General features: G+C 53.7%; 3 protein-coding genes across 3 annotated transcripts in view; 2 read left to right on the top strand and 1 right to left on the bottom strand.

Moving 5' to 3' along the window:
• Positions 1–3,237: 3,237 nt before the first annotated feature.
• EAH_00018080 (hypothetical protein, conserved) lies at positions 3,238–5,770 on the bottom strand (the record flags this gene model as incomplete). The annotated part of the gene is made up of 5 exons (XM_013397547.1): positions 3,238–3,635; positions 3,792–3,977; positions 4,139–4,322; positions 4,890–5,147; positions 5,363–5,770. 5 exons carry the CDS (start codon positions 5,768–5,770, stop codon positions 3,238–3,240), a joined length of 1,434 nt encoding a protein of 477 aa, XP_013253001.1.
• An 818-nt stretch (positions 5,771–6,588) lies between these two features.
• EAH_00018070 (hypothetical protein, conserved) lies at positions 6,589–8,135 on the top strand (the record flags this gene model as incomplete). The annotated part of the gene is made up of 4 exons (XM_013397546.1): positions 6,589–7,009; positions 7,455–7,514; positions 7,619–7,803; positions 7,998–8,135. 4 exons carry the CDS (start codon positions 6,589–6,591, stop codon positions 8,133–8,135), a joined length of 804 nt encoding a protein of 267 aa, XP_013253000.1.
• A 954-nt stretch (positions 8,136–9,089) lies between these two features.
• EAH_00018060 (hypothetical protein, conserved) overlaps positions 9,090–19,465 on the top strand; it is a gene marked incomplete at both ends in the record, with an annotated part of 14,274 nt that continues 3,898 nt past the window's right edge. Inside the window, 13 exons of the mRNA XM_013397545.1 lie at positions 9,090–10,748; positions 10,898–11,056; positions 11,259–11,679; positions 11,919–12,010; positions 12,139–12,770; positions 13,835–13,882; positions 14,692–14,882; positions 15,012–15,406; positions 15,539–16,013; positions 16,351–16,985; positions 17,477–18,011; positions 18,640–18,687; positions 19,094–19,255. Of these exons, the coding sequence (XP_013252999.1) occupies positions 9,090–10,748; positions 10,898–11,056; positions 11,259–11,679; positions 11,919–12,010; positions 12,139–12,770; positions 13,835–13,882; positions 14,692–14,882; positions 15,012–15,406; positions 15,539–16,013; positions 16,351–16,985; positions 17,477–18,011; positions 18,640–18,687; positions 19,094–19,255 (5,452 nt within the window). The remainder of the gene's footprint in view (positions 10,749–10,897; positions 11,057–11,258; positions 11,680–11,918; positions 12,011–12,138; positions 12,771–13,834; positions 13,883–14,691; positions 14,883–15,011; positions 15,407–15,538; positions 16,014–16,350; positions 16,986–17,476; positions 18,012–18,639; positions 18,688–19,093; positions 19,256–19,465) is intronic.

The raw sequence follows: 19,465 nt of genomic DNA, 5'->3' as shown, positions 1-19,465 counted from the left end.
TTTTTGATGGTTTCCTTGTCAACAAGGCAAACCCTAAACCCTAAACCCTAAACCCTAAACACCAAACCCTAAACCCTAATCACCATTCAAGTCCCGTTGTTGCTGCTTTTTGATGGTTTCCTGATCAACAAGGCAAACCCTAAACCCTGAACCCTAAACACTAAAGTGCGTGTTGTGTGTGTAGAAGTGTTGTGTTGTGTGTTGTTGACTGCCTATGAAGGGTTTAGGGTTTAGGGTTTAGGGTTTGTGGGTTTGTTTGTTTAGGGCTTATTAGTGGTTTAATAACAGCAGGATTTGGCTTAGGCGCTGTTGTGTTTTCGCCGCTGCAGCAGCAGCTGCTAAACCCTTCGGGTGTATCTGCAGCATATCAACCTTATGCTGACTCTCCTCAAGAATTATATTATACAGATAAAACTATTTTAGCTGCTGTACCCTCTGTCTTTCGTCGTCTTGCTGCTGCTTATCTCCTTCTTGTTGTTGCTGCTGTTTGCCTCCTGTCAACCCCTGCCCCAGCGGAGACCAAGCAGCAGCAGCAGGAGCAGCAGGAGCAGCAGATCATGCTGCAGCAGCAGCAGCAGCTAAGGCTGAACGTCTTGCTGCTGTCTCCTCAGTTTCTGCTGCTGTGGAGTACATTCTTGCTTGAGGGGATCAGCATTATATTTGTTGCAAGCTGCTGGAAGCCTCTTGCTGCTGCTGCTGCACCGCAGCAGCAACTCACGGAGCCGCAGCTAGCTGCTGTTGGTGCTGCAGCAAGTGCATTCAATGCTCTAGGAAGAATTGCGTGGGGGAGGGTTGCTGACAGCAGCACTTTTCAACATGCGCTTGTCAGTCCTGCTGCTGCTGCTGCTGCTGCTGCTGCTGCTGCTGCTGCTGCTGCTGCTGCTGCTACGGCTGCTGCTGCTCTTGCTGCTGTTGTTCGTGTTGCCGCTGCTGCTCTAGCTGCTGCTGCTCGCGCTGGAGCTCGTTTCCATGCTGTTGCGTTTGCTGCTGCTGCTGCTGCTGCTGGTTTTGCTGTTGCTGCTGTTGCTGCTTACTCCGTTGCTTCTGCACCAGACATTGATGCAGCAGCAGCAGCAACCGCAACAAAATTTTTTTTATAAAATAAAAATAAAAAACATATTTGTCTTTCTGTGTGTGTGTGTGTGTGTGTGTGTGTGTGTGTTTCTGTCTACCTTTTGCTGCTGCTGCTGCTGCTGCTGCTGCTGTTATTACATGTGCTGCTGCTGTTGCTGTTGCTGTTGCTGTTGCTGTTGCTGTCGTGTGTGCTGGTGTTTCCGCTGTTTCTCTTTCTGCTGATTCGGCCTCTTCTGCTGCTGCTGCTGGTGCTGCAGTTGCTGCTGTCTAGCAGCTGGTGCGTAGGTTTGTTGCTGCTATCGAACGCAGCAAATATTCACTGGTGCGCGTACACCGCAGCAGTTTGCTTAAACTTTTTTTGTTTAGGCGGCAACTTTGCTCTCTTTCCGGCGGGCACCTCATTCCTCTTCGGGAGACAGTCCTTTGGTGAGAAACAGCTGCCTATACACCCCAAAGGAGACAGCTGACACCTCCGTCTCCTTATGACTATACACTCCCTCCTACTGGAACAGGTCCTACTGCTGCTGCTGCTGCTGCTGCTGCTGCAGAAGCAGCAGCAGGAATATTTCTGCTGATGCTGCAGCAGCAGAAGCAGCAGAAATACTCCTGATGCCGCTGCATACACAGAAACCCTCCTGCTGCTCCTCTTGCTGCAGTCCTTGCTGTTGTTCCTCCTCCTGATATTGCTGTTGCTGCTGTTGCTGCTGCTGCTGCTGCTGCTGCTGCTGCTGCTGCAGGTCGGGTGTATGGTTTTGTATTTACTGCACAGCTGGGATCTTCTCTTGTTGGGGCCTTCGCCATCCCCGCATTAACTCAGTGCGCAGCAACTGTCTCCTTTTTCTGTCTCCTTTTACTGTCTCCTTTTGCTGTCTCCTTTTACTGCCTCTCTGTCTCCTTTTGCTGTCTCCTTCTGCTGTCTCTCTGTCTCCTTTTACTGTCGCCTTTTGCTGTCTCTCTGTCTGTCTCCTTTTGCTGACTCCTCCTACTTTCTTTCTGTCTCCTTTTGCTGTCTCTCTGTCTCCTTTTGCTGTCTCCTTTTGCTGTCTCCTTTCTTTATCTTTTTTCTTTGTCTCTCTTCGCTGTCTCCCTTTTGTTCTTTCTTTCTGTCTCCTTTTACAGTCTCTTTTTTGCTGTCTCCTTTTGTCTTCGTGTCTATTGCTGTCTCCTTTTGTCTTCGTGTCTATTGCTGTCTCCTTTTGTCTTTATGTCTATTGCTGTCTCCTTTTGTGTTTATGTCTATTGCTGTCTCCTTTTGTCTTTCTGTCTTTTCTTTTAATTATTATTTTGTCTGTCTCTCTGTCTCTGTCTGCACTTCTTGCTGCTGCTGTTTTTCTTCTTTTATTTTTTTTTATTTACTTTTGTTGCTGCTGTCTCTGACAGCATATTTTGCTGTCTCCTTCTGTCTGCTGCTCTGTCTCTGTCTTTTTGTTTGCTGTTTCTCTCTGCTGTCTCCCCCTGCTACTCCTGAACTTGCTGCTATTGCTCCTGCTGCTGCTGCTGCTGCACTTGCTGCTGCTGTTGCTGCACTTGCTGCTGCTGCTGTGTGTGTTGCTGCGGTGTACAGACACCTGGGTCTTGCTGCTGCTTGCCGCATTGTCTCCGTTTGTTGTTTTGCTGTTGCTGCTCTCCTCTTCTCTCTTAGAGGCAGTTCTGTGTGGAAGCAATTTAAGGCCTAGTCTGCTGCTGCTGCAGCAACAGCAACAGCAGCAGCAACAGCAGCAGTAGCAGCAGCTGTAGCAGTAGTAGCTGTAACAGCAGCAGTAGTAGCTGTAGCAGCAGCAACAGCAGCAGCACTAGAAGCAGGAGTAGCTGTAGCTTCAATAGTAGCTGGAGCAGCAGCAATAGCAGCAGCAGCAGCAATAGCAGCAGCAGAAGATTCGTAGTGCGGGTTTCAGTCTGTTCGCGCTGCTGCTGTCGGGTAGGAGTTGCCCACATATACTAAATGCTGCTGCAGCAGCAGCAGCAGCAGCAGCAGCAGTGGCTGCTGCTGCTGCTGGGGATCTAGTCCAACAAATTATTGTTTGCTGAGGTGTATGTACACCTCAATCGAAACTCTAACCAAGGAGGCCTCCCTCCAGGGCCTCAAAGGCAGGATATGCAGGGATGTTGCTGCTGCTGCTGTTGCTGCTGCTTCTGCTATTATTGCTGCTGCTGCTCCGCAGTTTACTCTTCAGTTTGGGGCTGCTGCTGCATGCGTTTGCTGCTAGTCAACTCCACCAAAGCAGTCGCATGCGACAGGTCCCGCAGTGCCGTCAGCAAGGCCTGCTGCTGCTGCTGCTGCTGCTGCTGCTGCTCTTGCTGCTGCTCTTGCTGCTGCTGCTGCTGCAGCACAGAATCGAAAGCAAGGAAAGCCCCCCCCACCGCCTGCAGCCCCAAAGGGCAGCACAAGAGCATGCGGAGACAGCGGGCCTCCTCACGCGTTAACCCTGCAGTGTTGCTGCTGCTGCTGCTGCTGTTGCTGCTGCTGCTGCTGGGCTTGGTTGCTGCTGCTCCCAACTGAGGCTGCTGCAGCATCTCCAGTCGGCGCAGCAGCAACGCAACATCTACGGGCTGCCACAGACCTGAGGAGACACCCGGGACAGCAGCAGCAGCAAATCCTACTGCAGCAACGTACAGATTCAGCAGCAACGTTGCAGCAGCAACACTGCAGCAGCAACAACAGCAGCAGCAGCAACAGCAGCAGCAGCAGCAACTGCAAACGCAGCAGCTAGCGGTACCTTGAAGTGCCCCAGGCGACAGCACCCACTCAGTCGTGCCACTTCCCTGCTGCTGCTGTTGCTGCTGTTGCTGCTGCTGCCGTTGCTGCTGCTGCTGCTGCTGCTGCTGCACCGCTGCTGTAGACACACGACCCTCTGAAGCTGCTGCTGCGCCTTTGGCTTCCTCTGGGTTAGGATTGCTGCACGCTGAGGCAGAAACAGCAGCAGCAACAGCATTGTCAACAGCAGCATGATCAGCAGCGCAGCTGCAGCAGCAGCAACAGCAGCAGTATTGGCAGCAGCAGCAGCAGATTGAGCATCAGCAAGACTGCGAGGTGCAGCAGCGGAGACAACAGCAGCAGCAGTACCTTTTAGTGCTCCCTCCGTTGCTGTTGCTTTTGTTGTTGCTGCTGCTGATGCAGCAGCAGCAGCAGCTGCTGCTGCTGCTGCTGCTGCTGCTGAGGGGGGTTTAGGGAAGACAGCAGCAACGCGGCGGTCAAATGCAGCAGCAGTCCTCGCAGCAACTTCAGTGAGAAAGAGACGCCCTATCTTCTGATACAAAACAGATCGACACTGCAGCAGCAGCAGCAGCAGCAGCAGCAGTAGCAGCAGTAGCAGCAGCAGATTATATCGGAGACACGAGAAGGCAATACGCAGCAGCAGCAGCGAACATCGCAGCAACACGCAGCACTGCAACAAAAAGCAAAGAGAAACGCATGCCACTCAACAGCAGCAGCAGCAACAACAGCAGCAGCAGCAGCAACTCACGGCGAACTTCGTTGAGAAGTCAATGCTGCACCCAACACCAGCTGGGCCCTCCCTGAAGACCCAATTGGTCTCCTGCAGCAGCAGCAGCAGCAGCAGCAGCAACAGCAGCGTGGCAATCCAACTGCAGCAGAACCAGGTGCAGTAACAACAGCAGCAACAGCAGCAGCACGAGCACCCACAGCAGCAGAAAGAGCAGCAACAGTAGCAACAACAGCAGCAAGTGCAGAAGCAGCACCAGCAAGTGCAGAAGCAGCAACAGCAACAGGAAGAGCAGCAGAAGCAGCAACAGCAACAGGAAGAGCAGCAGCAGCAGCAGCAGCAGCAGCAGCAGCAGCAGCAGCACTTTCGTACAAGGACTTTAAACACTTTGGAGCCGACTGCTTTGCTGCAAATATGCCAGGTGTCTGTACACCTGCAGCAGCAAACCCTAGAAACAAATTCGTCTTCTATAAGCCCTAAAGACAGAGTCAAGCGAGCGTGAAACGCCTCCGGCTGTTTGCTGCTGCTGCTGCTGCTGCTGCTGTTTGCATGCATGCAGCAGCAAGAAACTGTCTCCTCAGACGAAGAGACAGAAGAAGAAGGGACAGACAAACCCAAGACTGCGCTGTCCTGCACCAACACATAACAAACACTAAACCCTAAACCCTAAACCCTAAACCCTAAACCCTAAACCCTGTTCATCCTCCGCCCACGCTGTAAACAACCTAAAGGGTTTAGGGTTTAGGGTTTAGGGTTTGGCGTACGCTGCACCAAGGAATGAAGTTTTTGTAGCTGCTGATGTCTCTAACGACCTTCCAGTACTCTTCTCTCGAGTGTATAGACACCCGGCGCTCTTGATGCTGCAGCAGCTGCTGCTGCTGCTGTTGCTGCTGCTGCTGCTGCTGCCCCCAACCCACGATGGAAGCAGGCAGATCAAACAAATGCCGCCGCTGCTTCAACAGCTGAACCAGCTCCTTCTTCTGTACGTGCTGCTGCTGCTGCTTCAGCTGCTGCTGCACCTGCTGCTGTTGCTGCAGGTGCTGCTGCCAGCCCCACGTGCATGCAGGGCTCACGCTGCGGATTCTGCTGCACTGGCGGCTGTTGTTGATGCTGCTGCTGCTGTAGACGGAGGCATGACGGCTGCTGCAGCAACGAACAGCTGGAAAGCATGCAGGAGCAGCAGCAGCAGCAGCAGCAGCAGGAGCCGCAACTGCAGCAGCAGCAGGCGAGAGGATCCGGGGGAAGGCGCCCATAGCTTGCTATTTGAGCTGCTGCTAACTCGATAGGGTGTCAGTACAGCGCACGCCATTGCTAGTCTCTGCTGCTGCTGCTGCTATCGTTACTGCAGCAGCAGCAGCAGTTGCTGCAGCAGCAGCTGCTGCAGCAACGGCAGCAGCTGCAGCAGCAGCAGGCGCGCCTACAGCAGCAACAACGGTAAAGGCAGCATTGCCTCAGTGACAAGCTATTGCACACATTCCCTGCGGTTGCTGCTGCAGCTGCTGCTGCAGCAGTAGTTTGCTGCTGCTGCAGCAGCAGCTGAGGCAGCAGCAGGTGTTGCTGCCTGTTACGCAGCAGCAAACTGTAAGGGACTGCAGCAGTGTTGCTGCAGCAGCTATTTTAGGTGTATACACTTGAAGATCTCAGGCTTCCTTTAAACCGCTTTAATATTATTATTATTATAATTATTATTTAGGGTTTATTTATTTATTCGTTTGTAGAAGACTCGCCTCTTAGCTGCTGCTGCTGGTGCTGCTGCTGCTGCTGTTGCTGCTGCTGCATGCACGGGGCTGCATGCCGGAGCCGAAGGAAAAAACAATAAATGCAGCTTCTACACCTTTAACAAGAAAAGACTGCAACATAAGCAGCAGCAAGAACAGCAGCAGCAGCAGCAGCAGCAGCCGCGAGGGAGCAGCAGCACTGCCGCGCAGTCCGCCCATAGAGGAGGTGATGCTGTTGCTGCTGCTGCTGCAGCAGCAGCAGCGCATCGCTGCAGCACAACTCGTAGACGCTTAAATCAGGAGCAGCAGCAGCAGCAGCACCAGCAGCGGATGTACAGGGAGCAGCAGCGCCCATGTGTGCTGCTGCTGCTACTGCTGCTGCAGCTTGGCAGCTTTCCCTACGCCTGCGGCAGCAGCAACAGTTGCTGCAGCAGCTGCAGCAGCAGCAGGCTGTAAGATGGATAAGCAGCATCAGCACCGCTAGGGGCGAAGGTAGCCACCGCAGCCTGAGCAGCACTAGCAGCAGCAATAAGAGCAGCAGCAGCAGCAGCAGCAGCAGCAGGGACAATAGCAGCAGCACTGCGGCGTTTGCTGCTGATTGCGATTCCCTCAACGACTTCTGGGCAATGCGGAGGCTGTCCAGCAGTAGCAGCAGCATCAGCAGCAACAGCAGCAGCAACAGCAGCAGCAGCAGCAGCAGCAGCAACAGCGACAGCAGCAGACAGCAGGGGAAGGTTATAAGGTTCTGCTGGCGTCGCGGCTACGGCTTTATTCGTGAGCTACAATTTTGCTGCTTCTGCTGCAGCTGCTGCAGCAGCAGCTGCTGCTGCAGCAGCTGCTGCTTTTGATGCTGTCGCAGCAGCTGCTGCTTTTGATGCTGTCGCAGCAGCAGCTGCTGCTTTTGCTGCTGCTGCAGCCACGCAGAATGGGGTACACGTACACCTCAACGGAGGCTGTGGTGGCAGCAGCAGCAGGAGCTGCTGCTGCTGCTGCAGTTGCTGGTTTGCTGCATAGTGCATGCATACCGCAGCACGGTGGTTTAGGGTTTAGAGAGGCGGTGGCTTGAGAATTCAGCGAGATGATAGAGATGGCAGTCTAGGGTTTAGGGTTTTTGTGGTCTAGGGTTTAGGGTTTTGGTGGTTTAGGGTTTAGGGTTTAGGGTTTTGGTGGTTTAGGGTTTAGGGTTTAGGGTTTTGGTGGTTTAGGGTTTTGCGTGCAGAACCGGAAGAGGGCGGTGCTGGTTTATTTTTTACTGCAGCAGACATCAAGCCACACCCAGGTGCTGCTGCTGTTGCTGCTGCTTTTCCTGCTGCTGGTCTTGCTGCTGCTGTTGCTGCTGCTGGATTGAATGCATTGCTTGGTGCTTGTGGGGTGTACGTACAGAGGATTTGGTGAAGCAGCTCGGAAGGCGTCGCCGAGAAGCCGGCAAAGGCAGCGCAGTTGCTGCTGCTGCTGCTGCTGCTGCTGCTGCTGCCAAGCCTGCAGCAGCAGCAGCAGCAGCAGCAGCAACAACAGCAGCAGCAGCAGCAGCAACAGCAACACCAGTAAGGAACCTAAAGGGCCTCGCGGTGTCTTTTCGTTGCTGCTGGGATGCGCAGCACGGCGCCCCCCGTGCAGCAGATGTCGTGCTGCAGGGGTTTTCAACCCCTAAACCCTAGAGCAGCAGCAGCAGCAGCAACACAGCTGCTGTTGCTGCTGCTGCCAATGGTGGACCTTTTAATCTTTTTAAGTTTGAGTTTCTTCGGGTGTATGTACACCTCAGAGCATGATAGATATCGCCGCACAGACTGCAGCTATAGGCGCCTTACAACAGCAGCAAGAGCAGCAGCAGAGCAGCAGCAGAGCAGCAGCAGCAGAGCAGCAGCAGCAACAGCAGCAGCAACAGCAGCAGAAACAGTAGAGTAGTAGAGGGAATAAAATTAGCAGTCAGTTCGGAGTTTAAAAGCAGAGACACAAGCTGCATGTACACTAGAAGAGGAAGCCGTCGGCAGCAGCTGCTGCTGCTGCTGCAGCAACAGCAGCAGCGGGGCCTCAGGGGCCCCACACCAGCGACCGCTGCTGCAGCTGCTGTTGCTGCTGCTACTTGCAGAAGACAGAGCATGAATAAGAAATTTAAAGAGCATCTGGGAACCAGTAGCTGCTTCTTTTTCTGTTATTGTTGCTGCTGCTGCTGCTGCATCTGTAGCAGCAACACACCGCTGGTGCCGAGGCCTCGGCGGGAGAAGGCAGCAGCAGCAGCAGCAGCAACTGCAGCAGCAACAACAGCAACAGCAGTAACAATACCCTTTTCAACACTTAAGAAACGGGAAGGAGGTGTCTGTCGCTCTGCTGCAGCAACAGTTGCTGCTGCTGCTGCTGCCAACTATGTGCATCTGGCGTCTGCTGCTGTCAGCAGCAGAGCACTCAGCAGCAACAGCAACAGCAGCAACAGCAACAGCAGCAGAAGCAGCTGCAGCAACAGCAGCAGCTTCTTTCAGCACCTGAAGCATGGGCTCAAGAGCGCGACGCAGCAGCAGACGCAGCTGCCGCCACTACATCAGCAGCAGCAGCAGCTGCAACAGCAGCAACAGCAGCAGCAACAACAAGAACAGCAGCAACAGCCGCAGCAGCTGCTGCTGTTGCTGCTCTCCAGTTCGTTTCTGCTGCATCACCACCACTCGCAGAGGCCAGAGTGCAGAGAACTTTGCAGCAGCAGCAGCAGCAGCAGCAGCAGCAACGGCTTGTTCAGCAGCGGCATGACCAGCTACAGCAACAGCAACAGCACGTATAAGGACTGCAGCAACAGCAGCAGCAGCAGCAACTCCAGCAGGTTCAGCAGCAACATCAGCTGCAGCAATTGTAGCAACAGCAGGAAATGCAGCGGCAAAAGGAGCCACAGCAACAGCTGATGCTGCAGCAACAGCTGCTGCAGCAGCAGCAGCAGCTGTTGCAGCAACAGCCGCACGAACAACAACTCGAGCCGTGGCAGCAGCAGGTACAGCTGCAGCGGCTACAACAGCTACAGCAGCAGCAACAACAACAAGTGCAGCAGCAGCTGCAGCAGCTGCAGCAGCCGCAGCATCAGCTGCAACAGCTGCAGCAGCAACAGCTACAGCACCAACAGCTGCAGCATCAACACCTGCAGCAGCAACAGCAACAGCTGCAGCAGCTGCAGCAGCTGCAGCAGCAGCAGCTGCAGCAGCAGCACCTGCAGGAGCAGCAGCAGCTCCAGCAGCAGCAACAGCAGCAGCTGCAGCAGCAACAGCAACGTTTGCAGCAGCAATATGTGCAGCAGCAGTTTCTACAGCAGCAAAACTTGCAACAGCAACAAATGCAGCAGCAGCAGCAACAGCAGCAAGAACAGCAGCAGCACTCATCACCAGGCCAGGCGTTCGAGAGGCAGCAGCAGCAGCAGCAGCAGCAGCATGAGCAGCAACGTATGCAGCAGCTGCTGAAGCAGCAGGAGCCTCTCCAGCAGCCTCAAGAGTGGCTGCTGCAAGACCCTGTTCACCGTGGGAATATATTGCAGCAGCAGCAGCAGCAACAGCAGCAGCAGCAACAGCAGCAGCAACAGCAGCCACAGCAGCAACAGCAGCACTTGCCGTCGCCACTCCAATGGGCGCCTTCATATGACAGGCAGCAGCAAGTGCTGCAGCAGCAGCAGCAACAGCAGCTGTTGCAACAGCAGCAGCAGCAGCAGCAAAGTGCTGCTGCTGCCGCTGTACCGCGGCGAGTCAGCCGCACACTGCGACGCGACTCAGCAGCAACAGCAGTAACAGGGGGAGCAGCAGCAGCAGCAGCAACAGCAGCAGCAACAGCAGCTGCCTCGACGGGGCGCAGGCAGGGAGCGCAGCGTGTGCGTGGGGCTGCTGCAGCCGGTTCGCCAGCTGCTGCTGCTTCTGCTGCTGCTGCTCCGTTTACTGCAGACACGGGGGCAGCGGCACGGCTGCAGCGCAGCAGCAAACCCAAGTACACCCGCAGCAGTAGCAGCAGCAGCCGCAGCAGCAACTCGCTCTGCAGTGGTGCTGCTGCTGCTGATCCTTCAGCTGCTTCTCCTCCCACTGCAGCTGCAGCACCTGAGGGCGCTGCTGCTGTTGCTGCTGCTGCGCCTGCTGCTGTCTCCGCTCCTGCTACTGCTGCTGCTGCTTTGTTTAGGCTGCGTTCTGCTGCAGAAGCCCTAGCAGCAGAGCCTCTAGACAGCGCGTTGCAGCAGCAGCAGCACGAACAGCAGCAACAGCAGCAGCAGCAGCAGCAACCGACGCTGCTGTACACCCCCATAGAAGCGCAAGACTCGAATTGGTGGCAGCAAGGTTGGCATGCAGCAGCAGCAGCAGCAACAGCAGCAGCAGCAAGAACAGCAGCAGCACATCCCCTTCTTCGCGCTCTGCTGGATCCCTCACTTCCTGATGCAGAAGTGCAGCAGCAGCTGCAGCAGCAGCAGCAACTGCAACAACAACCGCAGCAAAAGCAGGTTGCTGCTAGAACGGGACAGTTTCTGCTGCGGGATGCACTTGCATTTGGAGCTGCTTCCCCCGTGAGCTGCTGCTGCTGCTGCTGCTGCTGCTGCTGCTGCTCGTTGCTGCAGCTTGTCTGAATTGCAGCCTGCTGCTGCATGCACGAGTCTGTGTACGATTCTGCTGCTTCTGCTGCTGTTGCTGTTTCTGCTGCTGTATGTTGTCTCAGGCCGCAGGTGCTGCTGCTGACTTAGTTCCCGATGTTGCTGCTTGGGCTGCTGCTGCTGCAGCGCGGCTCCCTCCTTTGCGTGTTGCTGCAGCGCATGCTGCTGCATTCGCCAGGGCTTTGCTGCAGCAGCAGCAGCAGCAGCAGACAACGTGCAACAGCGTGAGTGCTGCCAGCTGCTCTGGCTCCTGATGTCTCTGCATTCATTTGCAGCAGCTGCTGCTGCTGTTGCTGCTGTTGCTGCTGTTGCTGTTGCTCCCCGGTTGCCTCAGCTGTTGCCGTTGCTGCTGCTTCTGCTGCAGGAGTTGCTGCTGCTTCTGCTGCAGGAGTTGCTGCTGCTGCTGCTGCTGCTTTTGAGATGCAGGCTGACGACCCCTCCGAAATTTGGGAATCGGGATCGTCGGTTATTACAGAAGGATTTGCTGCTGCTGCTGCTGCTGCTGCAGTAGATGCTGCTGCTGTTGCCGCTGCGTCAGCACCTGCTGGGCGTCCCTGCAGCCACTGCAGCAGCAGCAAATCCGCATCTGCTTTATGTGAAGAGAAGAGCGGCAGCAGCAGCAGCAACAACAACAACAGCAATAACAGCAGCAGCAACAACAACAACAATGACAGCAGCAGCACCAGCAACAGCAGCAGCAGCAGCTGCTGCTGCGGTCCTCCCCACAATGCAGCAAAGCTTGAGGTTTGTTCTCCTGCTGCAGTTGCTGCAGCAGCAGCTTCCAATGGATTGCCGCTTACTGTGGCTAGGCTGCTGCTGCAGCAGAATTCGCTGGGGAGCTTCTACAGTAGGCCTCTTGCTGCAGCAGCTGCTGCTGCTGCTGTTGCTGCTGCCGCTGCTGCAGCTACTGCTGCTTCTTGCTGCAGGGGTAGCTGCTTTAGGTATTGCCGATGGGAGTTACTGCGATAGGCAGAGCGAAGCGCTGCTGCTGCTGCTGCTGCTGCTGCTGCTGCAGAGTAGGAGCTTCTACTAGTGCTACTGCTATTCTATTCCTGCTGCTGCTGCTGCTGCTGCTGCTGTGTATAGATGAAGGAGACAGTTTTTTCTTTGATGGCGATGACATACAGCGAGAAGAGGAGGAGGAGACATGGGCAGCGTCTGCTGCTGCTGCACTCAGGGTTAGATAGCTGCTGCACTGCTGCTGCTGCTACTGCTGCTGCTGTTGCTGCGTGTCGCTGCTTCTGCCTTTTGCGGATAGGGATGTGGGGACCTTTTGGTGCTGCGGTTGTTGCTGCTGTTGCTGCAGGAAATGCTGCAGCAGGCGCAGCGTTCTGGCGTTGGTCTAGCGAAAAGACGAGCAGCAGCAACAGCAGCAGCAGCAGCAGGTTTGAAGTTCTCCATAGAAACCCCTCTCAAGCAGCAGCAGCAGCAGCAGCAGCAGCAGAAGGATTTTTTTCTGGTGCAGCAGTCTGCTGCGGACTTCATAGCTGGTGCGCAAGCACCTGGGGCCGCAACAGGAGCAGCAGCAACAGCAGCAGCACCTGCTGCAGCAACAGCAGCAGCAGCACCTGCTGCAGCAACAGCAGCAGCAGCAGTGGCAGTGAAGACGCCCAAGGGATTGCTGCTGCTGGAGGAGCCCCTCCTTGCTGCTTTTAGAGACATCGCTACGCGAGTAACCAGCGAAAATACAAAAGGAGAGACAGCAGCAAGAGCGGTGCTGCTGCAGCTGCTGCAGCAGCACGCAGACAACTGCACCATCCTGCAGCAGCAGCAGCAGCAGCAGCAGCAGCAGCAGCACATGCAGCACATGCAGCACCCGCAAGATAAAGACGAGGAAACACAGGACAAACATCAGCACCCTTCTCAGGCTCAGCAGCCGCAGCTGCAGCAGCAGCACCAGCAGCACATGCAGCAACAACTGCAGCAGCTGCTGCCCAAGTAGATACAGCACCAACCGCAGCAGCAGCAGCTGCAGCAGCAAGCAGCTGCTGCAGCTGCTGCAGCAGTAGATGTAGTACACAGTGTACAAGTAGCCGCAGCAGCAGCAGCAGCAGCAGCAGCAAATGCAGTGCCATCTGCAGCAACAACTGCAGCAGAAGCTGCAGCAAACAACTGCAGCAGAAGCTGCAGCAGTATGTGTAGCAATGGCGGCAGCAGCAGCAGCAACAGCAGCAGGAAGTGCAGCATTAGCTGCACCGCCAGCATCAGCTCTGCTTCCTCTCCGACCGCAGCGGCGGCAGCAATCGCTGCAGCAGCAGCAACAACAGCAGCAGCAGTAGCAGCATCAGTAGCAGCATCAGCATATCTTACTACTATTTGTATTTGCGTGAATTTCTCTGGTTTTGCTTTTAAAGGGTTTTTTCGTTTGCGTGGAGAGGAGACAGCCAGGGTTTAGGGTTTACGGTTTTATAGTTTAAGGGTTTAGGGTTTAGGGTTTAGGGTTTGAGGGTTGATGGTATAGGGGGCTGGAGGGCTTAGGGTCTGTTTAGGGTTTAGGGTTTGAAGGACAATTGTTTAGGGTTTGCTTAGGGTTTAGGGGTTAATTTTTAAGGTTTGAGGATTTAGGGTTTACGGTTTAGGGTTTGAGGTTGAGTGTTTAGGGTTTAGGGTTTGGGAGTTTTCTTGCATAGGGTTTAGGGTTTAGGGTTTAGGGTTTAGCGCAGGCGCGAAGCCCTAAAGAATAAAGGGTTTAGGGTTTTTTTTAATCTCTAGATGGATTAACTCTTTAGGGTTTAGGGTTTAGGCTGCTTCACCAATGGTTCAGGATTAGGGTTTAGGGTTTAGGGTTTACGGGGCCTTGTCCTGTTGAGGCTTAGGCCCCTCGTGTTCAATGATGAAGGTTTAGGGTTTAGGGTTTAGGCTAGGGTTTTAATACTTCTCTCACAGAATCTTCCCCAAAAATCAGTATCCTGAAAGAATCAGGGTTTAGGGTTTAGGGTTTAGGGTTTAGGGTTTAGGGTTTAGGGTTTAGGGTTTAGGGTTAGGGTTTAGGGTTTCGGCAGTGGTCGCATGCTGCTGGCCCATGGGCCACCCGGGTCTTGCAGTTGGGGGTTTATGCTATTAGGGTTTAGGGTTTAGGGTTTAGGGTTTTAATTAGGGTTTGAAGTCTTTTTAATATTTGTTTCTGTTTTGTTTTTATTATTTATATACACCAGCAAGCCCAGCACACCCGCACGGCTGCAGCAGCAACAGTAGCAGCAGCAGCAGCAGCGGCAGCAGCAATGTTGACAGCAGCTGCAGCAGCAGCAGCAGAAAAACAGCTAAGGACAATAGAAAGAAACCCTCGCCTGTTGTCTGGCTGCTGCGCTCTGCTGCTGCTGCTCCGCTGAAGTAGTAGCAGCAGCAGCAACAGCAGCAGCAGCAACAGCAGCAACAGCAGCAGCGGGAGAAACAGCATCTACAGCAGAAACTGTAGCGACAGGAGTAACAACAACAGCAGCAGCAACAGCAGCAGCATCCACCACAGCATCAGCAGCAGCAGCGACGGCAACAGCAGCAGCAGCAGAAGCAACAGCAGCAGCAGGAACCGCTGCAACATCAGAGCCCCCTGCAACAGCAATCACACAGCAGCAAGCTTGCTGCTGCGAGTCGGGCATCAGCAGCAGACACCGCAGCAAACGCAGAAACTGCTGCTTGTGCTGCTGCTGCTGCTGCTGCTGCTGCAGTGCTACTTGAGGGTTTGCTGCTCCCTTCAGCTGCGCCTTTATTATTTGCTGTGTATACTTCGTTTTGCTTCTTCTGTTTGTAGCTAGAGTTTCACCAACAGCAGTTTTTCTGGGCCTACGGTTTAGGGTTTAGGGTTTAGGGTTTAGGGCTTAGGGTTTAGGGTTTCCTCGCGGGCTATGCTTCCCGCCTGAAGGCAGCTCAACAGCAGCAGCAGCAGCAGCAGCAGCAACAGCAGCATTTGCACCAGGACTAGTAGCAGCGGCACGGGGTGCCTCAGCAGCGGCACGAGCTCCTGCAGCATCAGCAGGATCAGCAGCAGCAGTATCAGCAGCAGCAGCAGCAGCATCAGCAGCAGCAGCAACATCTCCTTTTCTGATGTGTGTGGTATTATATATATCTAAATGTCTGTTTATAAGGGTCTAACCCCTAAAGGGTCTCGGGCTTTGCTGCTGCAGCAAATCTCACGTGTCTCTTCAGAGCAGCAAACAGGGCGGTCGGGGGTGTTTGCTTCAGAGACAACAGCAAAAGAAGCAGAGCTGCAGTCAGCAGCAGCAGCAGCACCAGCAGCGTGGAAGCACTCTGACAGCAGCCAAAGGAAAGGAGACACTGTAGGCTTTGTGAGGCGCTCATCGGGTACACCAAGTGCTGCTGCTTCTGCTGCTGCTTCTGCTGCTGCTGCTGCCGCTGCTGCTGCCGCTGCGGCTGCTCCTGCTGCTGCTGCTGCTGTCCCCCAACTGCGTCTTCTTCAGGCTGCCACCAATGACTTCCAATACACCCCAGAGCGGCAGCAGCAGCAGCTGGAGCAATGGATGCAGCAGCAGCAGGAGCAGCAGCAGCAGCAGCAGCAGCAGCAGGAGGCGCAGTTTGTCCCCGCGTCAAAGAAGAGTGGCTGCTGCAGCCGCTATACAGTGCGTCAGCAACTCAGGTGTACATGCAGCTGCATCTCTGCCCAGATGGTGCTGCTTCTGCTGCTGCTGTAGCATGCATGCATGTTGGTGGAGTGTGGGGTGTGGGGTGTGGGGTGTGGGGTGTATCTGCAGCTCAGCATTGGATGGGTACGAGGGTTGCAGACGTCTCCGCACCCGAGCAGCGGGAAGGCTCCACGTGCAGAGTTGCTGTCTGGTATAACAGAGACAGCAGCAGGTCTTGCAGCAGGTGCAGCAGGAGCAGCAGGAGCAGCAGCAGCAGCAGGCTGTGTCTCAACTTGCTTCTCTGTTTGCTGCGTCTTCTGGTGTCCCCTTGAAGACCCCCTTGAGGTCTTCTCCATATTTCAGGGGGCATCTTGGCTCCCGGGTTGGGGACGCAGGGTCACCTCTGCAGGTGCTGCTGCTGCTGCTGCTGCTGCTGCTGCTGATCATGCTGCTGCTGATTCTGCTGCTGATAATGCTGATGCTGTTGATTGTGCTGCTGCTGCTGCTGCTGCTTCTGATCCTGCTGCTGCTGATTCTGCTGCTGATAATGCTGATGCTGCTGATTGTGCTGCTGCTGCTGCTGATAATGCTGATGCTGTTGATTGTGCTGCTGCTGCTGGTTCTGCTGCTGCTGCTAATGATGCTGTTTGATTATGCTGCTGCTGCTGATTCTGCTGCTGATCCTGTTGCTGCTGCTGTTCATTCTGCTGCTGATTCTGTTGCTGGTGCTGATTCTGCTGCTGCTGCTGACCCTGCTGCTGATGCTCACAATGCTGCTGCTGCTGCTTTCTTGCTGCTCCCGTGCTGCTGCTGCTGCCTGACAAGGCCCTCCTGCTGCTGCAGCTGCTGCTGTTGTTGCTGGGGGAGGAGCCATTGTTGCTGCTGCTGCCAAAGTAGAGGCACCATAGCTGCTGCTGCTGCTGCTGCCGCTGCTGCTGCAGTGTCTACTCGGCCAAGCGAGGAGAAGAATGCGTTGGGGCAGGATGATGCGATAGTGCAGCAGGACCTTGAGCTGTATCTGTCTCCTTCTTTTGCAAGGAGACTGAAGACGGAGACAGCAGCAGCAGCAGCAGCAGCAGGGGCAGCAACACGAGCAACAAGAGCAGCAAAAGCAGCACCGAGAGCAGCAGCAGGAGCCGCATCAAGAGCACTCGCAGGAGCGGCAGCAGCAGCAGCAGCAGCTGCAGCAGCAGCAGCAGCAGCAGAAGGGGAGGATGAAGCAGAGCCTGCTATTGCTTTCTTATCTGTCTTATTGATGCCGAGAAAGAAGACGCACTCTATGCAGCGCAGCAGCAATTGGGGCAGCAGCAGCAACTTGTTAGCACTTCCTACGAATGTAATAAGCAATGAGGAGACGCCTTTGCTGATGAATGGCCCCCAGCAGCAGCAGCAGCAGCAGCATCTGTACATCGCAGGGACAGCAGTGCTGCCGCTGCAGCTGCTGCTCTCCTGCAGCAAGAAGAGACTGAAAGCAGCAGAAGTGGTTCAGCAAGAAATGAAGAAAAGTTTAAGCGTCTCCTTTCACAGCGACTGCACTCTGAGGCCTATGACTCGCCTCAGGCTATTCTTACACGAGGTAGAGCTGTCTCCTTTGCTGTCTCCTTTGCTGTCTCTTTCTGTCCCCTTTGCTGTCTCTGTCTGTCCCCTTTGCTGTCTCCTTTGCTGTCTCTTTCTGTCTTCTTCGCTCCCTCCTTTGCTGTCTCTCTCTCTCTCTCTCTCTGTCTCTCTCTCTGTCTCTCTTTGTCTCTCTCTGTCTCTGTCTCCGCTGCTGTCTGCTTCTCTGTCTCTTTGTCTGTCTCTTTGTCTGTCTCTTTGTCTGTCTCTTTGTCTGTTTTAATATTATGTTGTCTCTGTCTGTCTCCTTTTGTCTCTTCATTTATTTTTCTGTCTCCTTTTGTCTCTGTTTGTCTCCTTTTACTTTTTTATTTCCTGCTGTCTCTCTTAATAACCTATCCAAATAAATATAAACAAATAAGTAAATATGTATTTATATGCTCTTTATTTAATAATAAATAAGATAAACATATTATTTATTTATTTATTTATTTATTTATTTATTTTTTTCAGCCTCTCTGGGCCGCACTCTGTCGCTACCGTGCAGCATATCAAGAATATAAGAAGCTGTCTCTTTCTTCTCTTTTATCTCCTAACTGTCTCCTTCCTATAGGCCAGATAGATGTCTCCTTATTTCCTAACAAGTCCCCTCCAATAGATTACTCTCTTCTCTTAGGCTCCAGATGGAGACTCAACAATCTATCAACTCTATATCAACGGGGGCCCCAAAAGGGGGGCCCCCAAAAGGGGGGCCCCCAAAATGGGGGCTCCCAAAAGGGGGGCCCCCAGGGGGTTCCACAGGGGGCCCCAGAGGGGGCCCCTCAGGGGGCCCCAGAGGGGGGCCCCCCTGATCAACATCATATGGGGGGCCCCAATGATAAGTATGAGGGTACAGGGGCCTTCTCTCAAGGTGCTCATTGGGGGGCCCCTGGTTTGTCTATGGACAAGGGGCCCCCTGGGGGCCCCACAATGGGGGCTCCCACTGCGGGCCCTGTGGGGGGCCCCCAAGAGATCATTGCGGGGGCCCCCCCTGGGGGCCCCCTTGAAGGTGAGGAGACACCTGGTGCTGTTGGTGTTGTGCAGAAGGTGGAGATAAGAATAAAGAAAGTATATAATCTGCTGCTGAGAGGAGAAGCAAAAAGTTTATTAGGAACAGCAAAGCTGTCTGTTGCTGCTCTGTGGGGCCCTGAATGCCGCAATTTGCTGCTGCTGCAGCGCAGCAGCAGACGCGTTGCAGCAGCAAGCAGCTGCGAGATTGAACCGCAGCAAATGGGGCCCTCAAGGGAGGCTGTACAAGTACTGGAGCAACTCTATGGAAGAGTATTCATTAACGGACGAGTATAACAAACCCTAAACCCTAAACCCTAAACCCTAATCGGAGCTTCGTAATCAAACCCTCTTTTCATTGTAGAGGGGAGTAAACGAGAAGTGTTTTTGCTGCTTGCAGTGCAACACCAAAGCCTCAAAGAGCGTAGCTCTAGGGTTTAGGGTTTAGGGTTTAGGGTGTAGGGTTTAGGGTTTAGGGTGTAGGGTTTAGGGTGTAGGGTTTAGGGTGTAGGGTTCAGGGTATAGGGTTCAGGGTATAGGGTTCAGGGTTTAGGGTTCAGGGTTTAGGGTATAGGGTTCAGGTTTAGGGTTTAGGGTTTAGGGTTTAGGGTTTAGGGTTTGTGTTTCAGGTGTTGCTGCCTTGTTTGCCTGGGATCGATCCCCTTCTTTGTCTTTTTGTGTGTATAAACGGGAAGCCTTTTGCTAAGCTTCAAAGGCCGTTAAACTTATACGAGTTAAATGCTGAGTTAAACAAACAAACAAACAACAGCAAATGCTGCTTGCAGCAGCAGCGCTCCTCCTGGGCTCTTACTCTTCCTCTTGTTCCTGCTAAAATACCCTCCAAACGTATCAAACCCTAAACCCTAAACCCTAAACCCTAATCGCAGCGCCTCTCTGTGTTGCTTTCACATGGCCTTCAGACCAGCACGCTAAACCGTAAACCCTAAACCCTAAAGGTCTCATTCGTTAGCATAAAAAAACGCAGATTAGCTCTCCTGCCGCGTCTTTTTCTGCAGGGCTTAGGGTTTAGGGTTTAGGGTTTAGGGTTTAGGGTTTAGGGTTTGGTGTGTATGTGTGGATTAGGTTTGGGGTCTCTATGGCCTTCTTGCGGATATCTTGAAGTAGAAATTGATAAATATCCCTGTCCAAGTTTATTTTTAAGCAGCGAAGAATTTACGAAGTTAAATTGTAGACCCTTCTTCAGAGGCATTAACGATAATGAAGCAAGAATGTGCACAACCACACGTACGCCACCCTTCTAGGGTTTAGGGTTTAGGGTTTAGGGTTTAGGGTTTAGGGTTTAGGAGGGGAAGACCGGGAAGTAGAAATATCTCTTCTTCTGTCTCTCCAGCCTTCTTCCCTTCTGGGTGATGCATTTGTATGTTTTTTTTTGTTTTTGTTTGTTTGTTTGTTTGTTTGTTTGTTTGTTTGTTTGTTTGTTTGTTTGTTTGTTTG

This window comes from Eimeria acervulina, genomic scaffold (assembly GCF_000499425.1).
Source record: "Eimeria acervulina Houghton genomic scaffold, Eah_scaff117, whole genome shotgun sequence".
NCBI classification, from domain to species: Eukaryota; Apicomplexa; class Conoidasida; order Eucoccidiorida; family Eimeriidae; genus Eimeria; species Eimeria acervulina.
This window is presented reverse-complemented; position numbering and strand designations above follow the sequence as displayed.